The following is a 24,381-nucleotide window of genomic DNA, read 5'->3' as shown; positions in this document are numbered from 1 at the left end:
ATCAGATGCCTGCAACAAACCCACTGGCGCCAGTGGTCACTGGCATGTTCACTGCAGGAGTGGGAGAGCACCAGGTCCAAGTCTGCATCGGCAGAACACAGCTGGAGGACCGGACCCATCACAGTCGACCAAGCGCTAGCATTTACTGTGTGCAGGGCACTGTACTAAGCGCTTGGGAGAGTACGCTACAAAGAATTAGCGCACGCGTTCCCTGCCCATAACGAGCTTACACTCTAGAGAGCGTTAAGAGCCCTTCTCGATGAGAGGCAGCCTGGTCCAGAGGCAAGTGGCTTGAGAGTCGGAGGACACGGGTTCTAATCCCGGCTCTGCCACCCGTCTGCCCCTGCGACTTGGGCAAGTCGCGTGCCTCAGTTCCCTCATCTGTAAAATGGGGATCGATTACCTTGTGGCTACCCCAGTGCTTAGAACAGTTTTCGGCACATAGTAAGCACTTAACGAATACCATCATTATTATTACTGTTATTAGAGGGGTTATCAGTGACTCGCCTGTCTTCGATTTCCTTCTACAGAACAAATTCTTTTTAATCCCAAATATCTTTAAGGTGGTCTAAAGGAAAGGAAATTCATGAAAGCAATTTATTAAATTAAAAATAAGAATAAAAATAAGATATGGGCCAAGATCTTCAGTGCTTTTTTTTCCCTCTCAGCCCCCACGGAATGTCTTGGAGCACAAATCCAGCCTTACCACTCACCTCACTTCAAAAGCCTATCAATCAGATGCTTTTGAAATCAGATGAATGTACCACAGTTTCAAAACAATTCGGACGGGGTGAATCAGTTATTTTTTTTAAACGACCAACAGCTTCTCTTTCAAAACCAGAGCGACAGATCGGCTTGAAGATTCAAGTTGAAGGCTCAACTTGTAAACTATGAACTTCAATTGGCTGGTGTTGACATGGCCCTAAAACTGAGGAAACCTCAAAAGAGGGGCACAATAGTCATTTTTCTCTTTCTCTATTAAAATGAATCCATCAGGAGCAACTAACTGATTTTGAAGTTTTCAAAGCATCAGTTAAAGTGGCCTCAGCCAGATTGCTTTTTGGCTGCTCATCAAAAGTCTCCCACAGTTGGACAATAAAGGCCACACACACATACACACTCCCGATTAGTTTGTTCTGGGTAGTATGTTTTGTAACATATCACAGGTTAAGCAATAAATAGGTCAAAACGTCATTTGGAAAGGGAAGTAAAAAAATGGATATAAGTGCCCATATTTTTCTCCTAAAACCAACCAAACTTTAAATACTAAATGTGTTTTACTCTCCAACTATTCCGTCTGTCCTGAATATGTCATGTTTTCTTTCATTAGCACATATATTAAGACTAGCAAAGAACACCAACCACACATGGCATGTAATAAGACTTAGTTGTTGATGCTAATGACATCAAGTCTTAAAAACTGGAAGATGTTTCCTGCTTTTAAAGCTTTCTTTAGCATATTTTTTCAAAGCTTTCAATGCATTTGAGAGAATTTTTAGTTATGATGTATAATATCCAAGTCTTTAATACTTTCGGCTGTTTGATTTCAAACCTTTTTGAAACAACTCAGAAAGACCATTACCTCCAATGGACTTTACATAAATTTCATGCCTTAGCAGCATTACAAAGTCTATTCAAGGTTACAGGAAATAATAAAAAGTATTATTAAACCTTCCTAATGTAGCAAGCTTCAAGACCAGTCACATCCTCAGATCGTCTTCTATTGTGGGATTGGGCAAGAGAAATTCATTTATGAAAATCTTTCTACATAGAAGAAAAATACAAGTGAATGTGAATCAATTAATGCCTTAAATTACATTTTCTCTGAATAAAGTCCTTTGGCTACTGAAATCAATTTTGTTCATCAATATTACTCAATGGCCACTTCTTCTTAGAAGTAAAATATTCCTGCCATGGCTAGTTTTAGCCTGGGGCAAACCTTAAGATGAACCCGAGAGCCAACATTTCCAACACTTCTGAAAGGGAGACTCATGTTTCCTAAGCTCCAATCTCCCATTTTCACGAGAAATTGAGTGGTTTCTGGGCACTACCTACCTAGAATTCAGGTAGGGTCACAGCTGCACCGAGGCACTGGCAACCCCAAGCAAGAGCTGCCAATCAGTCAATCAGAGAAGCAGTGAGGCCTAATGGATAGAGCAAGGGTGTGGGATTCAGAAGGACCTGAGTTCTAATCCTGACTTCGCCGCTTGTCTGCTGTGTGACCTTGGGTAAGTCACTTCACTTCTCTGGGGCTCAGTTACCTTAACTGCAAAATGGGGATTAAGACTGTGAGCCCCACGTGGGACAGGGACTGGGTCCATTAAGCTTATATCTACCCTAGCACTTAGCAGAGTGCCCGGAATATAGTAAGTGTTTAACAAATACCATAAAAAAAATCGGATTTCCAGGCAAATCTAGAGATTGATGAAGTTTCAATCTCATGGAAAAAAACAATTTTTAGGTCATCTGAGTTGATCTGCATCAAAATGAACCGACATCAAATCCCCAAACTATAGCATATAGTATATGCTACAAATGCCCAAATATATAGGTGGAATTCACCTGTACGTTAAATTTGTCTTCCGTAGATTTGGCCTTTACAGTAGCTCTGAAGAAGAATGTTGTTCTAAAAGGGGTTTATAGGAACACGCTTTAGAGGATTCCATGTTATGCTCACTAGCAGATTTTCACTTTTTCAAGGAACAAAACCAAGAACATCTACTTCATAAACCTAACCTTAGCCAATTAATAACATGTCTTTCTCTTTAAGATAGAGGTTAAAAATTTCTAGAATGTCTTTATCAATCCACACTCCACGCAACCTCTCTGAGTACCAAAGACTACTATTTTGGCAACAATGACATTTTCCTGGAAAATTTTTTTCTTGATTGGCAATTTTGAAAGTGCATTTTTTTTCCTGTAAAATCACCCATCTCTAATATATTATAGGCATAGTCCCAATTTTTAGGGTGGTACACTGAGGGATACAATGCAAATATTTAAGTATAACATAAGATCCCTGCCCTCAAGGAGGTTAATTGGGAGAGAAACTGGCACAACAAAATACTCATAAATTTAGATTCCTTTCTATGTTCTGGGCAGAACACTGTGGATGCTGTGACCAATGGGAAAGTGATTAGTTAGTGAATGTGATTAGCACTTTATAAGGGAGATTTGTGTCTGGGTCATCAAGGGGAGAAACAAAGTGTAAACCTCAGATGAGGCTATTTCTGATTATTCAATTAAAATGCTCAGCTAAATTTACAGTTAACAGAATTGAAGGAAAATAATTAAGCAAAAGTAATCAAGATTTACCTGCTGTAAAGTTTATCATAGTTTTCCTTTAAAAGTTCCCGCTCCTTTTCTAAGTCGTTAATTCTATCCTGCAGCTAGGACGATGAGAAAAGCATATATTAGAAGTGTAAAATCAAAAGAAAGCCAGGTAAGAGGAATCTCTAAAAGATGCATTTTTAAACATTTTTGCTTAATTCTTGAGGATTTCCAAGTTGAAAAAGACCCTACTATCTGACAACTAATTTTTGTGTTTCCATTTAATTCAATACTGATTTTCTCTGGTTGTTAAACTGACATGAAATGCACGTTTCTGTTTGTGTTTAGCAGTAACAGTGTAAACTCATGCAATGCTTTACGCCAAAACATTGTTAATCTCAGCACAATATTAGAAACAGAATTTATTATCTCACGCCTGCTGGTGATCCCCACAACAACATTCACTACACATGGTTTTTAAATTACTCCATAAAGAAATTCATGAATTGAAAAATGAAATGGTCTATTTTTGGTTCGCGTAGAGTGTTGCATTACAATTAACTGCTGCTGGCAGAATTTCTCACTGGTTAGTCCGACCCTGAAAATGGCTAGTTGATCTGATTCCGGGAATGGCAGACTACTTAGATTGTGAGCCCCATGTGGGATGGGGATTGTGTCCGACCCGATTATCTTGTATCTAGCCGGTATTTAGAATAGTGCTTGACACGTAATAAGTGATTAGCATTATTATTAATGATAATGACAAAAATCACATCATTATTATCACTACTATTATTAATACAACAGAACGCCAAAATTGTAGCCAGGCGGGAGTTCCTAAAATCTGTAGCTTGGGGATTTAAATAATTATTTATTCCCCAATTTTTCCCTATATACATGTGGTGATAGAGGAGATGGCTAGCAAATCTGCATATTTAGCTTTCAAAATTTAGCTCTGCTTAAAACTTTTGCTCGTTCACTCATTAACTGCTTTCTTCTAGCAACTGTACAGTGGTTTCCGTAAGTTAATCAATTAACGGTATTTATTGATCGCTTACTATGTGCAGAACACTGTACTCCGCACTTGGGACAGCCCTCCATCTGGCTCTGAGCCAATATGTGACGAGAAGCAGCCTGACCTAGCGGAAGGAGCACGGGCTCGGGAGTAGGAAGGATTTGCACATAATAAACCCTTAATAAATTCCACTGACTGACGGATCTGGGTTACGACTGACTGACTTACTGGCCCTTCAAGTTGCAATGAAGCTAACCTGGAGAAACAGAGAGCAATGTTTTGGGAAGTGAAGCTTACACAAAGCTCAGAAGGGATGGGGCACCTGAACCTCAATGTTAGGAGAGGTAGTTAGCTAACAAATTCTGCCCGTAGACTGAGAAAGTTAGGTTCCAGAAATAATTTTGACCTCTATGTCAAGCTTTGATGTTCACTAAAACTCACCTCGAGGGGACCTTCACGCCTTAAAAGAATGATGTTGATTTTGAAATTTAACTATCTCCACAATGCGGACCTCAACGGCAAACACATAAACCCAGGGTTTTCCCAGGTGCCTCTCTACTGGAAAAAGTTTCTTTTGTCAGGGGAAAATTTTCTTTGAACAGCAGAGAATCTTTATTTTAGCATGCCGTCCGGATTCCTTTTGAACCTCACCTCTTCTTTTCTTCGTTCAGAAAATGTCATTAGCTGTAACTGTTTCTCAAGGCTGCAACATTTTAATCTCTGCTCTTTAAGCTGGAGGTTGAGCTCATCTTCATTCGCCATTAAGGCATCGTGACTGGCCTTAAGATTCCTTTGACTCTGTAAAGGAGAGAAGATAAATCTTTAAAAATTTCACCAGATTAAGCTTTGATTAAAACATCACTATGCTCCCAAATGAATTTACTCTTATATTCAATCTATTCTGATATTCTGTCCTGTCAGCACACATTGCATGTTCACCCTTCTGTCAATAGGAGACACTCTTGACCTAATTTTGACATTCTGAGCCAATGGCAAGCTGGTGGAAATACAGACTGAGCAGGGTGGAAATCGTTTTCTCTTAAATTTAATAGTCTTTTAGTTAAGTCTCGATGGAAATGACCAATAACTGCATTAGCTATTCAATTTTTTTTTTTTGCTCTTCTTGTGGTACAGTGGCTAGACATGCAGTCTAAAAACACGCTATAGCAAGAAGGAAAATACACAATAACAACAGGCAGGTCAGCTGAATACCCTGGCCACTGTACCAATAAAAGTCTTGAATGCTTAGTTCCGGGTCTTTTGAATACAATATAAAGTGAATTCTTTCAACCTATGGAAGTGGCTTAAAGTGAATTCATCATCCCAGCTTTACAAGAGTCTAGGCTACCTTAAGTCATGTCATTCCTTTCTGTAAAAACAAAATTGAATCAAAATTGAATGCAACACCTTTATTGGCTGTGTCTTGGGCAGCAATATACATGAGAGAGGAAGCCTCAGAGGTCTCGATTTCTACAGAAAGGTCTCCCGTCTGCCTCCCTCTGACAGTGGCAGGCTTCAGAAAATTTTTCATAGTAGAGTGTTGCTTGCCGTTGGACAGAGTGCATTTATTTTGATTTTTTTGTTGTTAGATTTGAGGACATCTTAATAACATTTACTTTAGTCTCCTCTTTGACATCATCCTGAGCCTGACACAACTGTACTTGCTTTGGGAACTGACAATCAGCAATCCATTAGTTAACTGAATTTTACTCTAGCTGGGAGTTTATTACATTTACCTATGTAGCAGCATGGAAAGCAATAATAAGAAAACTACAGCAACACTTCCACTTTGCTTATCTCCTATCTTATTCATTCCTTCCTTCAATCGTATTTATTGAGAACTTACTGTGTACACAGCACTGTTGTAAGTGCTTGGGAAGGTACCATACAACAATCGTGACATTCCCTGCTCACAACGAGCTCATTAAATGGATCTGTAGTCAATCCATTATCGAGGACTTGACGTCTAAAGAGTTGTACATTGGAACTTTATCTTGACTGGCAAACAACTGATTTTCTTTTCTTTGATTTAATATCATATTCCTAGCAGAAATGACTTTGCACTAGCAGGAAATCAGTTTTGGGGTCTTCTGGTCATTCTAATTTAACTAATCTTGAGGGTTCCTGATAGATTCTAAGTTACTATGCATTTAGAGGTGGCTTCAAGTTCAAATCCCGATTCCAACCTCTGACTGCCATCAAACAATGTCTTCTTCGTTCGGAAAGAAAATCAGTCGGAACTGAAATCTTCCCAACTCTCAGCTGTTCCGTAACTTACGTAACCAGCACCCTTAGAGAAGCAGTGTAGCCTAGTGGAAAGAGCACTGGCCTGAGAGTCGGAGGACCTGGGTTTGAATCCTGGCTCTGCCACCTGTCTGCTGTGTGACCTTGGGCAAATTATTTAACTTCTCAGTGCCTTAAAACTCCCTTTCTGCAAAATGGGGATTCAATACCTGTTCTCCCTCCTACTTAGACTGTGAGCCCCATATGGGACCTGATTACCTTGTATCTACCCCAGAGCTTAACACAGTGCTTGGCACACAGTAAGTGCTTAATAAAAACCACAATTTTAAAATTATTATTATTATTATCCTCATCTTAGCCGAACAACTCTGAATTTCAGTTTGTCCCTCTGCCATCGCCACTGAACTCTCTCCTTTCCATCTTCTGGGGAGGTAGGGGCGTGGGGATAAAAATATTTTCCCTGCAAATGGAGGGGGAGGGGAGTACCGGTCAGAATACAGAAAAATCTGGTCGTTTCATATAAGACACATCTCTGAACTTTCTGTATCACAGAAATCTGTGAGAGAAGCTTTGTTAAAAATAATTTAAGAAGCAAACATTGCAGATGACTATGCTTGCTCAGACAGAATTCCCAGATCAACAGGTACCCCAGTTGTCCTAGAAGAAACTGAGGGCATCTAGTGTTTAAAATCAAGTTCATTCATTCATTCAATCTTATTTACTGAGCAGTACTGTGTGCAGGGCACTGTACTAAGTGCTTAGGAAAGTACAATTTAATAATAAACAGACACATTCCCTGTTCACAATGAGTTTACAGTCTAGAGGGGGAGACAGACATTAATATAAATAAATAGATAAATAAATGGGCTCTCAGATCCAGAAGGTGCTAGGAGAAGGGCCTGGGAACTGTTATTTTGACTGGCCTGCAAAAGAATGCTGGGCATCACGGGTAGAACAGGAAAACTGCCGGGCATTTGAATGAATACTGCTGGACCAAAGATAAAGACAATTTGGATGGGGAAGACAAAAGTAGGAGCGAGAAAGAGGTAGGGGCAGAAAACAGAGCTGGAAGCCCAAGTGAAGCACAATAAAAAAGCCTCAATTTATATTTAAGTCTATTTATATTAATGTCTGTCTCCCCTTCTGGACTGTAGGCTCACTGTGGGAAGGGAACACATCTACTGACTCTGTTACGCTGTACCTTCCCAAATGCTTAGTACCCATTGAGTGCCCAGTAAATATGAAGACTGATAGATCGACTGATTGATTGAAAAAACTTGGCAACGGGGTTTTGTTGACTCAATTTAAGGGAGCTGGAAAAGACAGGAACTGTAAGTGCTGGAAGAAGAGTTCAAACTTCCTCATGACTGAACTGTGGCCTTGTTCAGATTTCAGGGAAAGCATTTGTATCTAAAGCTATTTCCTCCAGGACTTTGAGAAAAGAGGATTTTTTTGTGTGGAAAATCTAGAGTGCAGATGGAAACCTGTGAAGAACTTAAATCTCAGATCAGACGCACAGATTATGCCAAATAAACACACAGTTTCTGATTCACAGAACTAAAATCCCATCTCATAATTCTTATGGCCATCCAACACAAGCCTTATTCTTGAGGTTATGACATCCCCAGATTTCCTTGATAGGGTTATTACACTATGATTCACTCTTGACTTGGCTATATATTTGCTGATTTATCTTGCCTTCAGAGGCAAAACATTCCCCCAATCCCAAGAGACGGTAGAAGAAGGTACAGCTTGAATCTCCGAATCATAAATATTATTGCAACACTTCTTAGAAGGAATAATTTGGATTCAAATTTAGAGGACTTCGCTCATATTTCAGCAAGTTTCTTAACTTATTATCGCCTTTCCCCTTTGCAACTATGAATGAAGGGTGTAAACAAGCGTGAAACAAAGCATCCTTTGAAAGAAATTAAAAACAACAGGGCAAAATTTTCCCAATTGTTGGTACAATTCAGCGGTGTATAGATTTCATGTTGGTCCATTTTTGAATTACTAAACTCAAACCTCATGATTTGTACTTCCAATACAATGAAAAAAAAATCCTCTGCATTAAAAATGTTAAATAATTCCGTATGTGAATCAGAAACAATTCCTTTCAGCCCACAAACTTAGGTAGTGCTCCATAACGATGCCTTTAAGCTGATTCTTTAAGAAGTGCAGTTAGTTGGCCTTTGAGTTCCAAACAATAAATACAACATGATTGTGAATGCACACAAACTCTAGTCATAAAAAAGTAAAATTAGCAATAATCATTTTGTGTTTGTGTCTTGTTGAGACTTCTCCTTCAAAGTAATAAAATAAGCCTAATAACAAGGAAAGCATTGGTGATTCTAAACCCTGTCATACAGAATTACAACACTTCTGACTGGTTGCTACAGTACCTCCTGCAGTTGGATAAATTTTCCTTCCATTACTGAAAGAGCATTGCTTTTCTCCACCAGTTGCTTGTGAAGCTTGATCATTTCCACATTGTCCCGGATGTTTGACCTTCAAAATTGTGTTTAAAAAAAGATAAGGAACTTGAGGTAATACAGCGGTAAAACCATTTTCCTTTCAGTTTTCCCTCAAAAGTTTGAACTTGGGCAAATTAGTCTATCGTGGCTTCTTGTTTTCATGCTACACTTAAAGGAGGTTTAATAATACTTAAATCAGGCTACTGATTATTCTTGAAATTTGCATTACAGATTTTAATTACACAGTTTGCTGGAAGATTGTAATCTTTCACAAGGAAATGTTTGTTCACAGCATGAACCGACTGACAGACATTGATGAGGACTACAATACTTTCCGATTTGCCTGATGAATTTGTTTGGCAACCTAATTTGATCATCTTTTCCCCACCATCCCCAAGGTGGATGGTGTCATAAAATTACCATTCATATGCATCTCCTTTGGAGTGAAAGCCTTTCTAAATATTCTTCCCCACTCCAAAAAAAAGTGAGTTTGCATTTTACAGTGATAGTGCCCCAGGACTGCCACTTAAATAAGTTACAGCTGTGCCTTTAACCGTACAAAATCATAATGCTTCTCCAGGCTATATGGAAACCCTATCTGCTGCAGTCACAGGACTATTCTCCCTACTGAGATTAAAGCAAATTCAGTATTTAGCAGAAATATCTTGTTATAGGTAATCATAAACTTAAATGAATACCTGTTTTCAAGGAAAGGGGGCCTAATTGAATTTGTTTTGCATTTAAAAGTATCTAGAAGAAAATGTATGACTGGGCCCTGGGCTGCTTCCATGACAAAAGATATATACAGGTATAAATTAGACTATTATTTCAATATTTGAAACGTGTAATTTTTCTTCCAAAAATGTATCTCGTGTACACACATTGGAAAAATTGTCACAATGCCATACTGGAATGAGAAACTAGACTATAAAGCGTACACATCTGTAAACCAGCTGAGGACTTGAAATACTTCATTTTACTCTTTGATATTTGAAAATCCATTGTGTTTTGGCTTTTCCCAGTTAGTTGTCCTAACACAGAAGACAAACAAGCTCATGAACCTGGGCTCTTGCCCATCGTATAACCTTAACACAATGTTAAAATAATTATGGGTCTAAAACTTGATATCTACTCATAACAAGCATATTCAGCAGCACAATCTGTGGTCACTAGTTTCAATGCAATTCAATTCAATCGCATTTATTGAGTGCTTATTGTGTGCAGAGCACTGGATTAAGATCTTGGGAGAGTACAGTATAACAACAGACAGACACATTCCCTGCCCACCACGGGCTAACAGTCTATAGAGAGCTTACAGTCTAAAAAGCTAATAGAGTGGTTTTATTGATCTTTTTCTATACATCGAATTTCCTCATTAATTCTAGTACAGAATATCACACTATTTATTCCGAATGAAAACAAAATAAATCTCCCAAAATCAGTCACACCCTAAACACTAAACGCCCCTGAATCGACTGACCATTATTGAGAAGACTAATGGTTTTTTTTAACCAAAACAACTCATTTGGGGAAGATGATTGTTACAAGTGATTCATTTTCTACGAACGCTTCTTTAAACGTTGGAAATTCATGCCACTTCTAATTATTGAAAATACTGGTGAATGGCTAGAGTGATCACATTTTTTCAATCACTGTTTCACACTGCATTTAAGTATTTTCATAGTTCTCTATGAAGCTCTCATCCAAAAAGTTCCCAATACTGAAATGAAAAGTGTTTCCACACCTTTAAAAGAAATAAGAATTTCTTTGTTTGCACATAAATCCACTGGTAAGTACGAAACCACATTTTAGCAAAAACTCAAAATGTTATTACCTAGGGAGGAAAACATAATAAAATGCTTATTTTTCATTAGATTATATGAGTGCTGATCTAGTTCAATTTTCATGGGTGATTACTGATTTGATATTCTTCTATTTACAGTATTGGGTAATATAAAAACTTGGTAAAGACTAGAAAAATGCTATTTAATTGAGATTCTATAACTTTAGGACAAAGACATTTTAAAGGAGCATCTATTGTGGACATGTCAGTTTTAAGCCCCATTTTTAATGATTTTTCAAAATTCTTAGGTTCAAGATCTCCAGAATGCAGTTTTTAAATCATCGCTTTTGTAGAAAACATACCTAAGCCTCGATGCTTTAGCTTTTCTGGATTTATTTTATTTGTGTTTACATCTGTTTCAGTGATTTCGGAAAGACAAAATCCCAAAACTCTTAAAAGGGACAGGTACTTACTGAATGCTGAAGGATTCACCGCATTAAAAAAGGGAGTTTTTATATCAAATTTGGGTAGGGCCAGAGGCAGGGTAAATTTGGCACGGATAATATTTTTGCAGGGTGAGAATGCCAACTTGCACCTTGTGAGAGGAATAAGAGAGCAGGACTTTACAGTCCCGAGCGTTCTAGCAGACTTGCAAAATCCTGTCAGAGATCTGCAAAGGTAATCCCCCTTATGCCCACCCTATATCCCACTCAAAAGTCTCTTTATCTGGCCCAACCCACAATTTTTGCTCCTGATACTGCTGGATCTCTGCGGGTCAGGTCAGGGGTTTCATACGACGCCCACGCCCTTCTCAAGTCTCAGTCCATATCTCCCCTTGCCTCAAAAACTTCCAGTGGTTACCCATCCGCCTCTGTATCAAAGAGAAACTCCTTACCATCGGCGTTAAGGCACTCAACCAGCTCTCCCCACTTTACTTCACCCTGCCAATTTCCTACTACAATCCAATCCACACACTTTGCTCCTCTACTGCCAACCTACTCTGGACCTAGATCTTACTTAACCTGCCACTGACCCCTCACCCACGTCCTCCCTCGGGCCTGGAATTCCCTCCCTTTCTATATCCAACAGTCCACCACTCTTCCCACCTTCAAAACCCTCCTAAAACCATCTCCTGCAAGAAGCCTTCCCTGAATGACATCTCTTTCATTCATTCGATCGTATTTATTGAGCGCTCACTGTTCAGAGCACTGTACTATTCATTCATTCATTCATTCAATTGTATTTACTGAGCGCTTACTGTGTGCAGAGCACTGTACTAAGTGCTTGGGAAAGTACAACACAGCAACAGAGATAATCCCTGCTCATAAGGACTGTCATTTATCCTACCCGTCCTCTGTTCCGTGTAACCAACGCACATGGTCGGGTAGGCCTTTAAGCACTCTGATACTCATCTCACTCCAAGGCATTTCAGTATATATCCTTTATTCTCCAACTCCCCATCTGTAATTTACTGAAAAAATTTACCCAGAAAGTCAATCTCCCCCCTCAAAGATTATAAGCTTCCTGTGGACAAGGAGCACATCCAGCAGCTCGATTATACTGAACTTTCCCAAGTCCTTAATCTCCTTAATAAATTCTATTTATTTATATTAATGATGTGTGTATAACTATAATTTATAATATACTTATAGTTCTATTTATATTAATGATATGCACATATCTATACTTCTATTTATTTAAATTGATGCTATTGATGTCTGTTTACTTGTTTTGATGCCTGCCTTCCCCCTTCTAGACTGTGAGCCCGTTGAGGTCAGGGACTGTCTCTATTTCTTGCTGAACTGCACTTTCCAAGCGCTTAGTACAGTGCTCTGCACACAGTAAGCGCTCAGTAAATATGATTGAATGAATGAATGAATAAAAAGAGACAGGAGTGGGATCACCTCAGAATCAGTGTAGACTGTAAGCTCACTGTGGGCAGGGAATGTGTCTGTTATACTGTTAAACTTTACTCTCCTTCGCGCTTAGTATAATGCTCTGCACAGAGTAAGTACTCAATAAATACGATCGACTGACCGCTAGCCGACGCCTCCCCTAGGTAACTGGCAGTAAGAGCTGATCCTCATTTAATCCATCAATCAATCAATCAGTGGTATTTATTGAGTGTTTACGATGTGCACAGCACTGAGCTGAGCACTTGGGAGAGTGCGACACACAGAATTAGCATTTAGATGGTCATCCTGCACAGTGCCAGCTGACCGTACCCACGCTCAAACCCGCATCCTCAAACCAACTATGTGTCTCCCCAACTTTGCTGTGAGTATCCATGGGTCGATGACTCGGTGGGGAGGCAGGTCTCTAAATCCCGTACAGAGACTTGAACTGTGGTGCTAAAAAATGGCAGCTTCGACTACTATTTCTTGACGATTTTAGGAAAATGTTTCGGCATTTTCGAAAAACAGAAAATGTGAGAAAAGGGACCAGTCGTATGATACTCTAGCCAACAGTGTTAAACTTAACCTACATGATGTTTGGACTTTTGAAAAAGTGTGTTACATCGGTTTTTATAACTCCCAAACAACATATGCCTTAACCAGAACCAGTCTGGTTCAAATGTTCTGTGAAAGGTTTTTATGGAAATCAATATCGTGACTTATGTTCCGCTCCAAAATAAAAGTGATCGGACTACACTAGTTCCAACTATTTTTGGCTGCCCATGTTGGCTAAACTTCCCACCCCATGCCCCCACAACCTCTTCAGGAAATCAAATATCTCCAGGCTTCTGGGCACCTGCCTTATTTTCCCCTTCCTATTGTTTGAAGGGAAATAAAAGGATGTGGAAAACACACATGGAGATTTCTCTGTCAGAGCTCTAGTACTATATTCAAATGTCCAAACTCTTGATCTTTTCTGCCCCTTTCCTCTTTTAAACAGCTGGATTCGGAGACCACTCTCCTGTACATTTCTACTCCCTGGTCAAGTGTGTGAGAGTGTGGAACGATTCTCTGCGACTCTGGATTTCCCACATGATGGGATTGCTTCAACAACCTGAATAATAGAAAATTGTTTTTCCATTGAAAACAGGTAGAGACTTCATCTCTTTTGAAAAAAAAAACACAACAAAACAAAAACACTTTCTCACGTCCAGCCAGGATGTGGGAAAACTCTGAGTCATTAAGTTACTTGAAAGATTAGAGGTTTGCAAAAGATAGTGCTGTTTTCCCACCAAGGAGACAACGTATAAAGTTTAGAACTAAGGATAAAGCATCTGAAACCATGAAAATATTATTTTCACCCATCTCCAAATTAAAAACAAGCACACTGAATTAAATTGGATTTCATATCAAAAAAGTTCATGCAGCCTTACAGGGTTTGTGCCAATTTACTCTCCGACATAATTTGAAACAGTCGATTTACAAACCTCTGAAGAAATTCCTAAGGAAACCTTGAGAAATGCTTAACTACAGCTCTGCTACTGGGTGTCGCACTAATCAAGCAATCTGAAACTTCGGATATATTAGTACACGAACTATTTCAATTTGGGACAAGGTTGTCCAGGGGCTTGGAGCCTTATTTTGGTTGCTTACTGCCTTATGCCAATCACCCTTGTAACTTCCATTCCTCTTTCTCCAGAAGTCTATAAAGAGTGTGAAGAAAGACCGTGACATTTAACCATTATAGAATGTTGGGAAAGCCTTAATTTCCTGGGCCATAAGAAGGGGGATGAGAGGGTTGATATCCTAGATCCCCAGGAGAGTTCTCGAAGGGGCCAATTATTTGTTATGCTTGTTTTAAGTGTTCGAATTGGAATTTACAATGCTTTCGTCTAGGATCTCCCCCATTTTAGATTGTGAATACATAAGGACGAGGGCTGGGTAGCTTAGTACAATGTTTTGCACACAATAAACTCTAAATACCACTGATTGACAACCTAAATTATGAATGTGTTATGAAACAGGTTAGCTTTTGTTTTTGTTGGTACTCAAATGAGCAAGTTACTCAAATGTCAACAGGCAGTAGAAATGGATGGAGAAAGGACATTCTAATGAGAAGAGTGAAGTTGTCACTTAACTTCTCTGTGCCTCACTTACCTCATCTGTAGAATGGGGGTTAAGACTGTGAGCCCGACGTGGGACAACCCGATGACCTTGTATCTACCCCAGCGCTGAGAACGGTGCGTGGCACATAGTAAGCGCCTAACGAATACCGACATCATCAAATACGGCAAGTTACTGGTGAGTGAGGATGAAATCCAGACACATCGGGAAAGTACCTTGTGATGAGAGAGCAGTGTGGCCCTCACTGAAATTCAATGGGCCTGTGAGTCAAAAGATTGGGGTTCTGGTCCCAGTTTCACTATCTGCCTGCTTTGAGACCCTGGGTACATGATTTAACTTCTCTGTGCCTCAGTTCTCTCATCTGTAAAATAGGGATATTACACCTGCTCTCCCTCTGTGAACACCATGTGGGTCAGGGATTGGGTAGATTCGGATGACCCTGTATTTACCCCAAGTGCTTAGTACAGTGGTCTGCCCACAGTATGCAATTGTTAAATACCACTGATGATTCACACTCTCTATCCGTGCACTGAATTACCATTACACAAGGAACTAACTCTAACGGGAAACTTATGGTAAGAGTGAACTTGAAACAGTTTCAATTCAGTTCCCTGTGTAATGCTAATGAACTGCTGTTGCAGTGACTGAGAAACCCAACATTATCCCACTGCCAGAGGCAGCAAGTGAGAACATAGCCAGTTTGAAATGTCAGCTCCAAAAAAAAAAAAAAAAATTGCGGTTACTTGTCCGAATAACGTGAAAGTCAAATCGGTATACGGAGGGCCAACCCTGGAGCCTCAAAATCACGGTTGGCAAGTGCAAATGGACGGAGCTATGGCCCATTTTGACAGGTCATAAAGCTTCAAACCTGTGGGAAAACATATTCAACACCAAATTCACCACCAATTCAGCACCGGTTCAGCAAAGAATACCTGCAAAATTGGAATTTTGAAATGATTTTCATTACACCAAAGTTTGTCCTTAGAGGTCCGTAATGATTCTCTATAGCAGGGCACGATAATGTACTCTATTAAAAATAAATAAAAAAAGGGTAAATGAATTCCTACACGGAATCTCATAAGCCATTTCAATCTGAGATACATTTCGGGAATATATACGATTGATTACTAAGGAAATGGACATGCTGAAATTTTGCCCTTTGACAGTGACTTTTTACTAAGCCCAACAAATAACACATTTGGTAAAGACCAAAATCTTATTCAGCATGAAACGTTCAATACAAGGTAAAATTCTCCAGATTTTTTAATATTTATATTTATGTGCATTTGCTGGGAACTGTTTTAAATTTAGTTTGAGACCTCCTTTTTAATAAGCAGAAAATGTGCATTTTTACATTGTTGAAATTTTAATATGGATTTCTGTCCAAAGCAGCACAGACATCGAGGCTACTTGTAAATGATACAAGATTTTTAGCTAATGAGGCATTATGTAGAACATATGCAAAAATCACAGCTCAGTGTTCCAAAATAGGCCACAACAACAGGAAAAAACATGATTTTAATAAAAAGGAGCAGGGCTGGGCTCTTACTTCAAAGCAATTAAGGGCTTTGCATAACCAAAACTTCATGTCAAACTGGTGCCAAACCAAACTGGTCTATTACACAAACTATGAGGGGTTTATTTCAGTAATGTTCTCAGAGAAGTTTTGCCATAACTCTCTTTGGCAATATTAAGCACTGCCACTTTTTAGATTAAAACTACTTTAGGATAACATTCAGGACAAGGAATTCAAGATCCAGATCAGCTTCTAGAATTTCAAGTTTTTTCATAGGCACTCGTGAAAGAGTTCTTTTTCATTTAACTGACTTTCTACACTGAGGTATTCCTAAATCAGTATATTATCCCAAGTTTTATAGCTTTCCGTTCCAAAATTTTAAACATATTCCCACATCGGTGTCTCAAAAAAAACTAGCAGATTTCACACAATAAAATATTATGTTACTTGTAGATACATTCAAAGACCTGAAATTACTTAGTTTTTTTTATGGTATTTGATCAGCGCTTACTATGTGCCAGACACTTTTAAGTGCTGGGGAAGATACAAGGTAATCAATTTGGATGCGGTCCATGTCTTACATAGGCCTCACAGTCTTAATCCCCATTTTTTACAGATGAGGTAACTGACACACAGAGAAGTTAAGTGACTTACCCAAGGTCACACAGCAGATGAGAAGCAGAACCAGGACTAGAACACAGGTCCTTCTAATTCCTATCCACTAGGCCATGCTGCTTCTGAACTACTTGACCTCGAATGCATACTATTTATTATAAACGTTAAAATGTGGGCATATGTAAGACGGGAGTTCTCAGAGGATAGAAAATTTTATGGATTTGCGACAATTCTGATTTATAAGACTTACTTTGATACTAAAAATAACTCTTAGAATTTACCCTTAATTATGAATTCCTTCCCAAAAGGACAAAAATAACACTTTCTCCCACCCATTTCCATATTTTGTTCTGTGGTGAGTTTGTAAATAAGCATTCAGTATGACCTTTCATAAAACTGGATGAGATTTGTCAAGCCATCCAGAGAAAGTATATTTGTGAAGCAAAAAAGAAAAAAAACCCTCCAACCACTGGAAGTAGAGATGTTGTGACCATCTTTCAATTCTTTTGCTATTCGTTCAATCGTTGGTATTTACTGAGCACTGTCCGAAGTGCAGAGCACTGTGCGAAGTGCTTGGGAGAGTACTGCTCAGTACTATTATCAATTGTTCTCTGATCTTTCTTCGGTTCCCTCTGTTGGTAAATAATTTCTATCTACCTGCTTTCTCCCTTAGCTTTCAGAGGGCAAAAATCATGCCTTTCACTTCTGTTGTATTTTCCAAAGAGCTTAGTTCAGCGTTCCGCATAGAATAACGCCTCACGAAATACCATGGATGGAAGGCCATATTTGTTCCGGAGCCATCTTGGAAAGATTCAGGATCCTTCTGTTGGCACTCAAGGGTACAGTTAAGTCTGGATGCTCAAGACAATCTAGGCCCTGCTTTCCAGACATCTTGAATCTGTGATTAAGTTCTACACAACTCTGACTTTTTAGGTTTCACCAGTTCAAAGAGGATCAAAGACGAGTCCTACCTCTTTGGGCTACTCCAAAGTGGACCTCACATGCCCTCCTCTGCTTGGATGGCCCTACACTTTTATGACTGGAGTGGCCCCAGACCAGGCTCTAGAAGTAGGGAAACGAAGTGATGGTCACCAGGTCTTCTTACTGGCTCAACTTCAGTTTTGTTGGTAGAAGATTAACAACAACTTTTCAACTATATCATGAGAAGCAGCGCGGCCTAATGGATAGAACCCGGCCTTGGGAGTCAGAGGGCCTGGGTCCTAATCATGGCTCCGCCACTTGTCTGCTGTGTGTATTGGGCACATCACTTGGACCTCTCTGTGCTTCAGTTACCTCATCTGTAAAATGATGAATAGGACTTTGAGCCCCAAGAGGGACAGGGACTGTATCCAACTTGACTGGGTTAGTACAGTGCCTGGCACATAGTAAGTGCTTAAATACCATTAAAAAAATTTAAAAAAAACTAACTAGGTGAATCTTGATTCTACTTTTTCTCGCTCTAGCTCTTGTTCTCTCTAGCTTTTTTCCTAGTCCTTCCAACCTCTATTCCCACCCACAGACACGCAGATCAAGGAGTCTGGAGGCACGTAAAACATGGATATCTTAGAACGACACATCACTCTTCTGACTAAAAACACAATGTCCTTTCTCATTCATTATCTCATCCTTACATAACCGGGTAGGGGTACAAGGTATCGGTCCTATTTTATAGCCAATACATCAAGTTAAGTCACTAGCCCAGGGTTTTTCCGTTTTCTGGTCATTCATTTTCAGGGACGATGTGGGTGTGTTAATTTGACTACCAAAGTTAGGAGATGATACAAGATTTTAAGTTAATAGTGTTGATTTTTGTCATCGGTACAAGCTAGTTGGATTTAACTCAGAGTGGAGAAGCTTTTTTGAATGAGAAAATGAAAGCGACAAAAACCGTAGTGTTATAAGACATTAAAGAACAAGATTAGGAAAAGATATTTATTAGGCAGAGTTGAGATATAGGGGGCAAAGAAGCAAAGAATTAAGGTAAATGGAAGAGAAAATACTTCGGGATTAAGATGAAAAGAAAAGAGAGACATTGTACAGGATGCAAACGTCAGAAACTACAAAGGCCACAGCTCTGCAAAACCAGTATCTCACACATTTGGCAGCAATTATGACCTTCTGAAGTCGAGATCAGGATTTCTGACATACCTCTGACCTGTTGCTTGTTGTTCTCTAAGCTGCAGAAGAACTTTTTCAAACTCCTTCTCGCTTCTCTTCATCTGAGATTTCAGGATTTCTTCTGAGTGTTCCAATTCCTCAATTTGGCCTTTCTGAGACTCAATCACGTTTTCTCTGTACAGCAGGAAAAGAAAATTTCGACAGGCAAAAAACCAAACAAAGAAATTCCTTATCTTGTACGGAAGAAGAGTTACGCCTTTTGGCTGGATTGTGAGGCTTGGGTGAGAGAGCATGGATGGATCTTTGCATCGATTATCATTCCTTTCAAAAATTCAATCTAGAGCATTCCCTTCTGGGGATAGGCCACATCTTTCCTTATGTCTCCTCCTCATTCTACTAAAAGATGCAGCATAGTCAGTGGAAAGAGCACGGGCCTCGGAGTCAGAGGACGTGGGTTGTAATCCCGGCTCCGTCACATGTCTGCAGTGTGACCTGGGCAAGCCACTTCACATCTCTGTGCCTCAGTTACCTCATGTGTAAAATGGGGATTAAGACTGTGAACCCCACGGGGGACAGTGACTGTGTCCAACCTGATTGCCTCGTACCTACTCCAGTGTTTGAACAGTGCTTGGCACTTAGCAAGAGCTTAACAAATGCCACAGTTATTATTTTCATTATTATTATTAAGAATGTGAGTCCAATGTGGGACAGGGACTGTGTCCAATCCAATTACCTTGTATTTACCTCAGGGCTTAGTAGAGCGCCTGGCACATATTAAGTGCTTAACAAATTCCCATTATTATTATTGTATGAATAATACTGTAAGTTGTATGAAACACAGAAATCGTCAGTGAGTTTATTTTAACTGAGAGACAGCAGGACTTTTTGCCAGCACGACTGATTTATAACTACCCCCACTATGAAATGGCAGGAGAAGAAAAGGTGCCCTAACATCCTGTCTCTGCCCCTTGTCCGCTGTGTGACTGTGGGCAAGTCACTTCACTTCTCTGTGCCTCAGTTCCCTCATCTGTAAAATGGGGGTGAAGACTGTGAGCCGCACGTGGGACAACCTCATTCCCCTGTATCTACCCCAGCGCTTAGAACAGTGCTCTGCACGTAGTAAGCGCTTAATACTAACATTATTATTACCCTATTTCCATGGGCACAGTAAGAAAGAAATGGTCTCTTAATGCCACTCATAAACACACGTAATCTCCCTGTTGGCCATGCCATTTCCTACCAAAGGACAGCTATTCATACACAGAGACTCTGAAATTTCATTTTCTGCAGACTTGGGATTGGTCCAAGGACTAGCATTTCAGTTGGCTACTCCCTGAATGTATGACAAAGTGATGGTTATTTTTACACCGTTTTCTTCTTAGATCTTAATCAATCAATCATGTTTATTGAGCCCTTACTCTGTGCGGAGCACTGCTCACCACTTAACGTGGTTTCCGTGTATCTTAACAGCTCTTATACTGCCCCTAGGCCTCAGTATTTTTTAGTTCACAAAACAACTATAACCCAATGCCATAGTGAATATCCTCATATGACATTTTAAATCCTGTCTTTTAAATTTCAAATGTGGGAAATGTTTGATCATCCAAATTTTGTGGCCTGAACAAAAGGATGACTGAAGCTAACGCTCAGAAATGGTTTTATCTGATGTTAGAACAATAGTGAAAGACTCCAGAGATACTTGGATCATATGCAAAATATTCAAAGATAATCAAATGAACATTTTTCCCACTTAAAAGTGAGGCATTGCTCTATTTCTTCAGCAAGATTTTCAGGATACATACAATCAATTTTAAAAATAGTTCGAATCATGGGAATCCCTAGTCCTTATTGTTGTTTTCATTCATTTTAAAGTCAACCTTTATTTCAATCAATGGCATTTACTGAGAGCTGACTGTGTGCAGAGCACTGTACTAAGCACTTGGTAGAGTAGAGACGCGCGTTCCCTGCCCATAAGGAATTTATAGTCTGAAGGGGGAGAGAGACAGCGGCAAGATCCCGGGCTTGGGAGTCAGAGGACGTGCGTTCTAATCCCGGTTCTGCCACTTGTCTGCTGTGGGACCGTGGGCAAGTCACTTAACTTCTCTGTTCCTCAGTTCCCTCATCTGTAAAATGGGGATTAAGACTATGAGCCCCACGTGGGACAACCTGATTACCTTGTTTCTACCCCAGGGCTTAGAACAGTGCTTGGCACATAGTAAGCACTTAACAAATGTAATAATAATAATTATTAGTATTATTACATAAATTATGGATATGTATGTAATGGTTGTGGGGCCAAGGTGGGGCAGAGGGGGGAACAGCAAATGCTTAAAGGGTATCGATCCAAGTGCACACGCGATTCAGAAAGGAGAGCATGTAGGGTAAATGAGGGTTTAGTCACGGAAGACCGCTTGGAGGAGATGTGATTTTAAGAGTGCTCTGAAGGTGGGGAGAGTGACGGTCTGTGGGATATGAAGCGGGAGGGAGTTCCAGGCCAGAGGAAGGACGTGGGCAAGGAGTCGAGAGCGAGATAGGTTAGATGAAGGTGCAGTGAATAGGTTGGCATCAGAGGAGCAAAGTGGTACGGGGTAAAGTACATTAGACGTCCCGACTATAAGCTCCTTGTGGGCAGGAAACATGCCTACCAACTCTATAATATTGTACTTTCCCAAATGCTCAGTGTTGTACTCTGAATGCGGTACCGAGTAAATATCAAATTGCCAATTATTAGCATAGAGGGAACCAACATATTAAATGCAAAAGATTTTGCTTTGGAAAACTCAGATGTTAGTACTTGCTTTACATGCACAGAGGACCAGTTCCATTCCAACTTTAACAGCTGTGTCGGACACAGCTGTTTCCGGTGCACCGCTCTGAAGCAAAGATCTCTTTAAATGAAGAGCGGTTTTTCCTCCGTCGATATCAGTGTCAACGGCTCACCGTCTACAGTCAAATTTGGTACTGTTGTAGGATGAGATTTTGTTCTCAGTGACATTAGTTTGCAAATCTTCGTTAGCCAAAGAGGGATCATTTTTTGAAGGCTCTGAATGCCCCTGAGCAACAGCTCTTCTATCTCAGGAAGGATTAATCAATTCAGAGAAGTAGAAATGATAGGATTTAATGAGCACCGACTGAATGCAGGCATACACTAAGCATTTGGGAAATACAACAGAGGCACAATGCACGTTCCCTGCCCACAAGAAGCAAGAAGGAGAAAAATTAGTTCAAATTTAGCCAGGGAAGGAATATTAACTCTGCCCTTTGGTCAGGTCTGCTAATGAAACCCTTTAGTCAGAGTAGGTGGGTAAATTGTCATTTTTTATTATTATTGTTATTATTTCTATATTTGTTAAGCACTTACTAGGTGCCAAGCACTGTCCTATGCACTGGAGTAGACATAAGGTAACCAGGTCGTCCCACGTGGGGCTCACAGTCTTAATCCCCTTTTTACAGATGAGGTAATTGAGGCCTAGAGAAGTGAAGTGACTTGCCCGAGGTCACAAGCAGACAAGTGGCAGAGCCAGGATTAGAACCCACATCCTCTGACTGCCAAGCCCATGCTCTTTCCACTAAGCCACGCTTTTATATTCTACTCCCAGATGATTATTTTAAGGTTAAGGTGATCCATTGGGAAAATGGCTGGTTTTGAGGGCACTCTATTCCAATTCTGAAAAGCAATCTGAGTTGCACACAAGTGGAGATCGATAAATATTGAGATTCCTAGATCTGACTACAGAAAAGAAAATACTTACAAATTTCTTATTTCTGCTTTTGCTTCTTCAAGCAAACTATGCCCATATTTGGGAAGCCCGGCTTGTGGGGATCTGGTTCTCTCTACATTTTGTGTTCTCATTCCTAAAATGAAAAAAAAAAAAAACCACCTAAAATTAAGCTTCAGGCACCAAAGTTTTCGGCAGTTCGGAACAGTAGGAAGACCAAGTCATATGACTGGAAGTCAAAAAGGTTATTATTATTATCGTTAGTGACCTCAACTCTTCACTATTTTGAAGAGTTCAGGATATGGCGTTGGGTGGGGTGAAAATGTCCAAACTAGAACAGAGTGGTGCTTGTGAGAGTAATGAACCCAGGGGAAAGGTGCTGCTCAGAATGCTGAAGGGGACAAGAAAGCTATTTAGGAAAACACCAATGCCAAAATTATTTAAAACTGAATTGTAAGACTCACACTAACCATGATCATTAAGTCAACAAGCACTCCTTAAACACTGTTTCGCCTGAGGTTCGATTTAGATCTCCTGTACTTACTTTGGAAAGAAACGGTTGGGGTAGTGCATACGGATTAAGGCCAGCCCTTAAGTTACATGGATAATTCACGCAAGAATTCTACTTTTACCACTACAGGCTGGTTAATTCAAACAAAAGGGATCTGTTTAAAGCTCACCTAATAGGGTTCTCAAAAACTTAAATACGTACTACCGTAATCATTTCACTAACCCCAAAGAGTTGGTATTAATAGAAACGATGGGGCTTTTGGAAGTTCTAGGTGGATAATGGAGATACGGGGAATTATTAAGCTGTTACGTAATGCCAATTAATTTGGTACGGGTAGTGTTCCACTGTGGAGGGGAAACGATCTTCCACCACCACTCCCCGATTTAAAAAGCAAAAAAATCCTAAAAAGCTTAAAAAAAAAAATGTAAGAGAACATGGGGCCTGACATTATTTCTCGCTCTTTCCAAAACATGAAATCCTTTCTGATGTACATTAGAATATCAATATGATTGCAACAATTGTCTAACTTCGCCTAATCGCTCCAGTTATTGACCTTGCAACTAGTCCCCCACTTTTGTCAAGTGACTTTTCAATAGCTATTTTTTTCTTAACAAGGGACTAATTATAACCTGCCCATGGTGAAATAAATGACTAGCAGTTTAGATTTGTGAACACCAGCAATTTTAGGAAAACGCTAACACGAAATCTGTACGGGGTAATTCCAGATGCGTTGACTTTCACTGGTTCGCTTTGATCAGAGTGAATTCGATATCGTCTCACATCCTTAGAGTGTGCAGTCCGAGCACCCAAAACTATCTTAAAGGTTTTCTTGGGACACTGAAACTACTCACGAGATTCCCTTAGGTCCAGGGAAACCAGTCGTGCTGGAAATTAACTGCATTTCATACCACTAAACAGAGGCTGATGAGGCAAAGCACTCGTAGTTGGAAAATGCATTATTACCTTACTTCCTGCGCGGGGCAAAATGAACAGTAATATCCCTACGATTGTTCATCAACTCTCAGTCATCAAATATGCGTTAGAAAATGGGCTGACACCACATCATTTGTTCACATCATTTGTTAATGAAATGTACA

The 24,381-nt window shown here is 39.8% G+C and overlaps 1 protein-coding gene across 3 annotated transcripts in view; it reads right to left on the bottom strand.

Annotated features, from left to right (window-relative positions):
- RPGRIP1L (RPGRIP1 like) overlaps nt 1–24,381 on the bottom strand; it is a 98,031-nt gene that overhangs the window by 60,212 nt on the left and 13,438 nt on the right. For 2 of the 3 annotated variants that reach the window (XM_001513127.5, XM_029075989.2), the window contains exons 5-9: nt 22,807–22,909; nt 19,085–19,228; nt 8,932–9,037; nt 4,937–5,083; nt 3,316–3,389 (exon numbers count right to left, since the gene is read on the bottom strand). In XM_001513127.5, coding sequence (XP_001513177.3) covers nt 3,316–3,389; nt 4,937–5,083; nt 8,932–9,037; nt 19,085–19,228; nt 22,807–22,909 — 574 coding nt within the window. Of the gene's footprint in view, nt 1–3,315; nt 3,390–4,936; nt 5,084–8,931; nt 9,038–19,084; nt 19,229–22,806; nt 22,910–24,381 lie in introns of those variants that run through there. The other variant, XM_029075990.2, reaches the window with a different exon arrangement.

This window comes from Ornithorhynchus anatinus, chromosome 11, assembly GCF_004115215.2.
Source record: "Ornithorhynchus anatinus isolate Pmale09 chromosome 11, mOrnAna1.pri.v4, whole genome shotgun sequence".
NCBI lineage: Eukaryota > Metazoa > Chordata > Mammalia > Monotremata > Ornithorhynchidae > Ornithorhynchus > Ornithorhynchus anatinus.
This window is presented reverse-complemented; position numbering and strand designations above follow the sequence as displayed.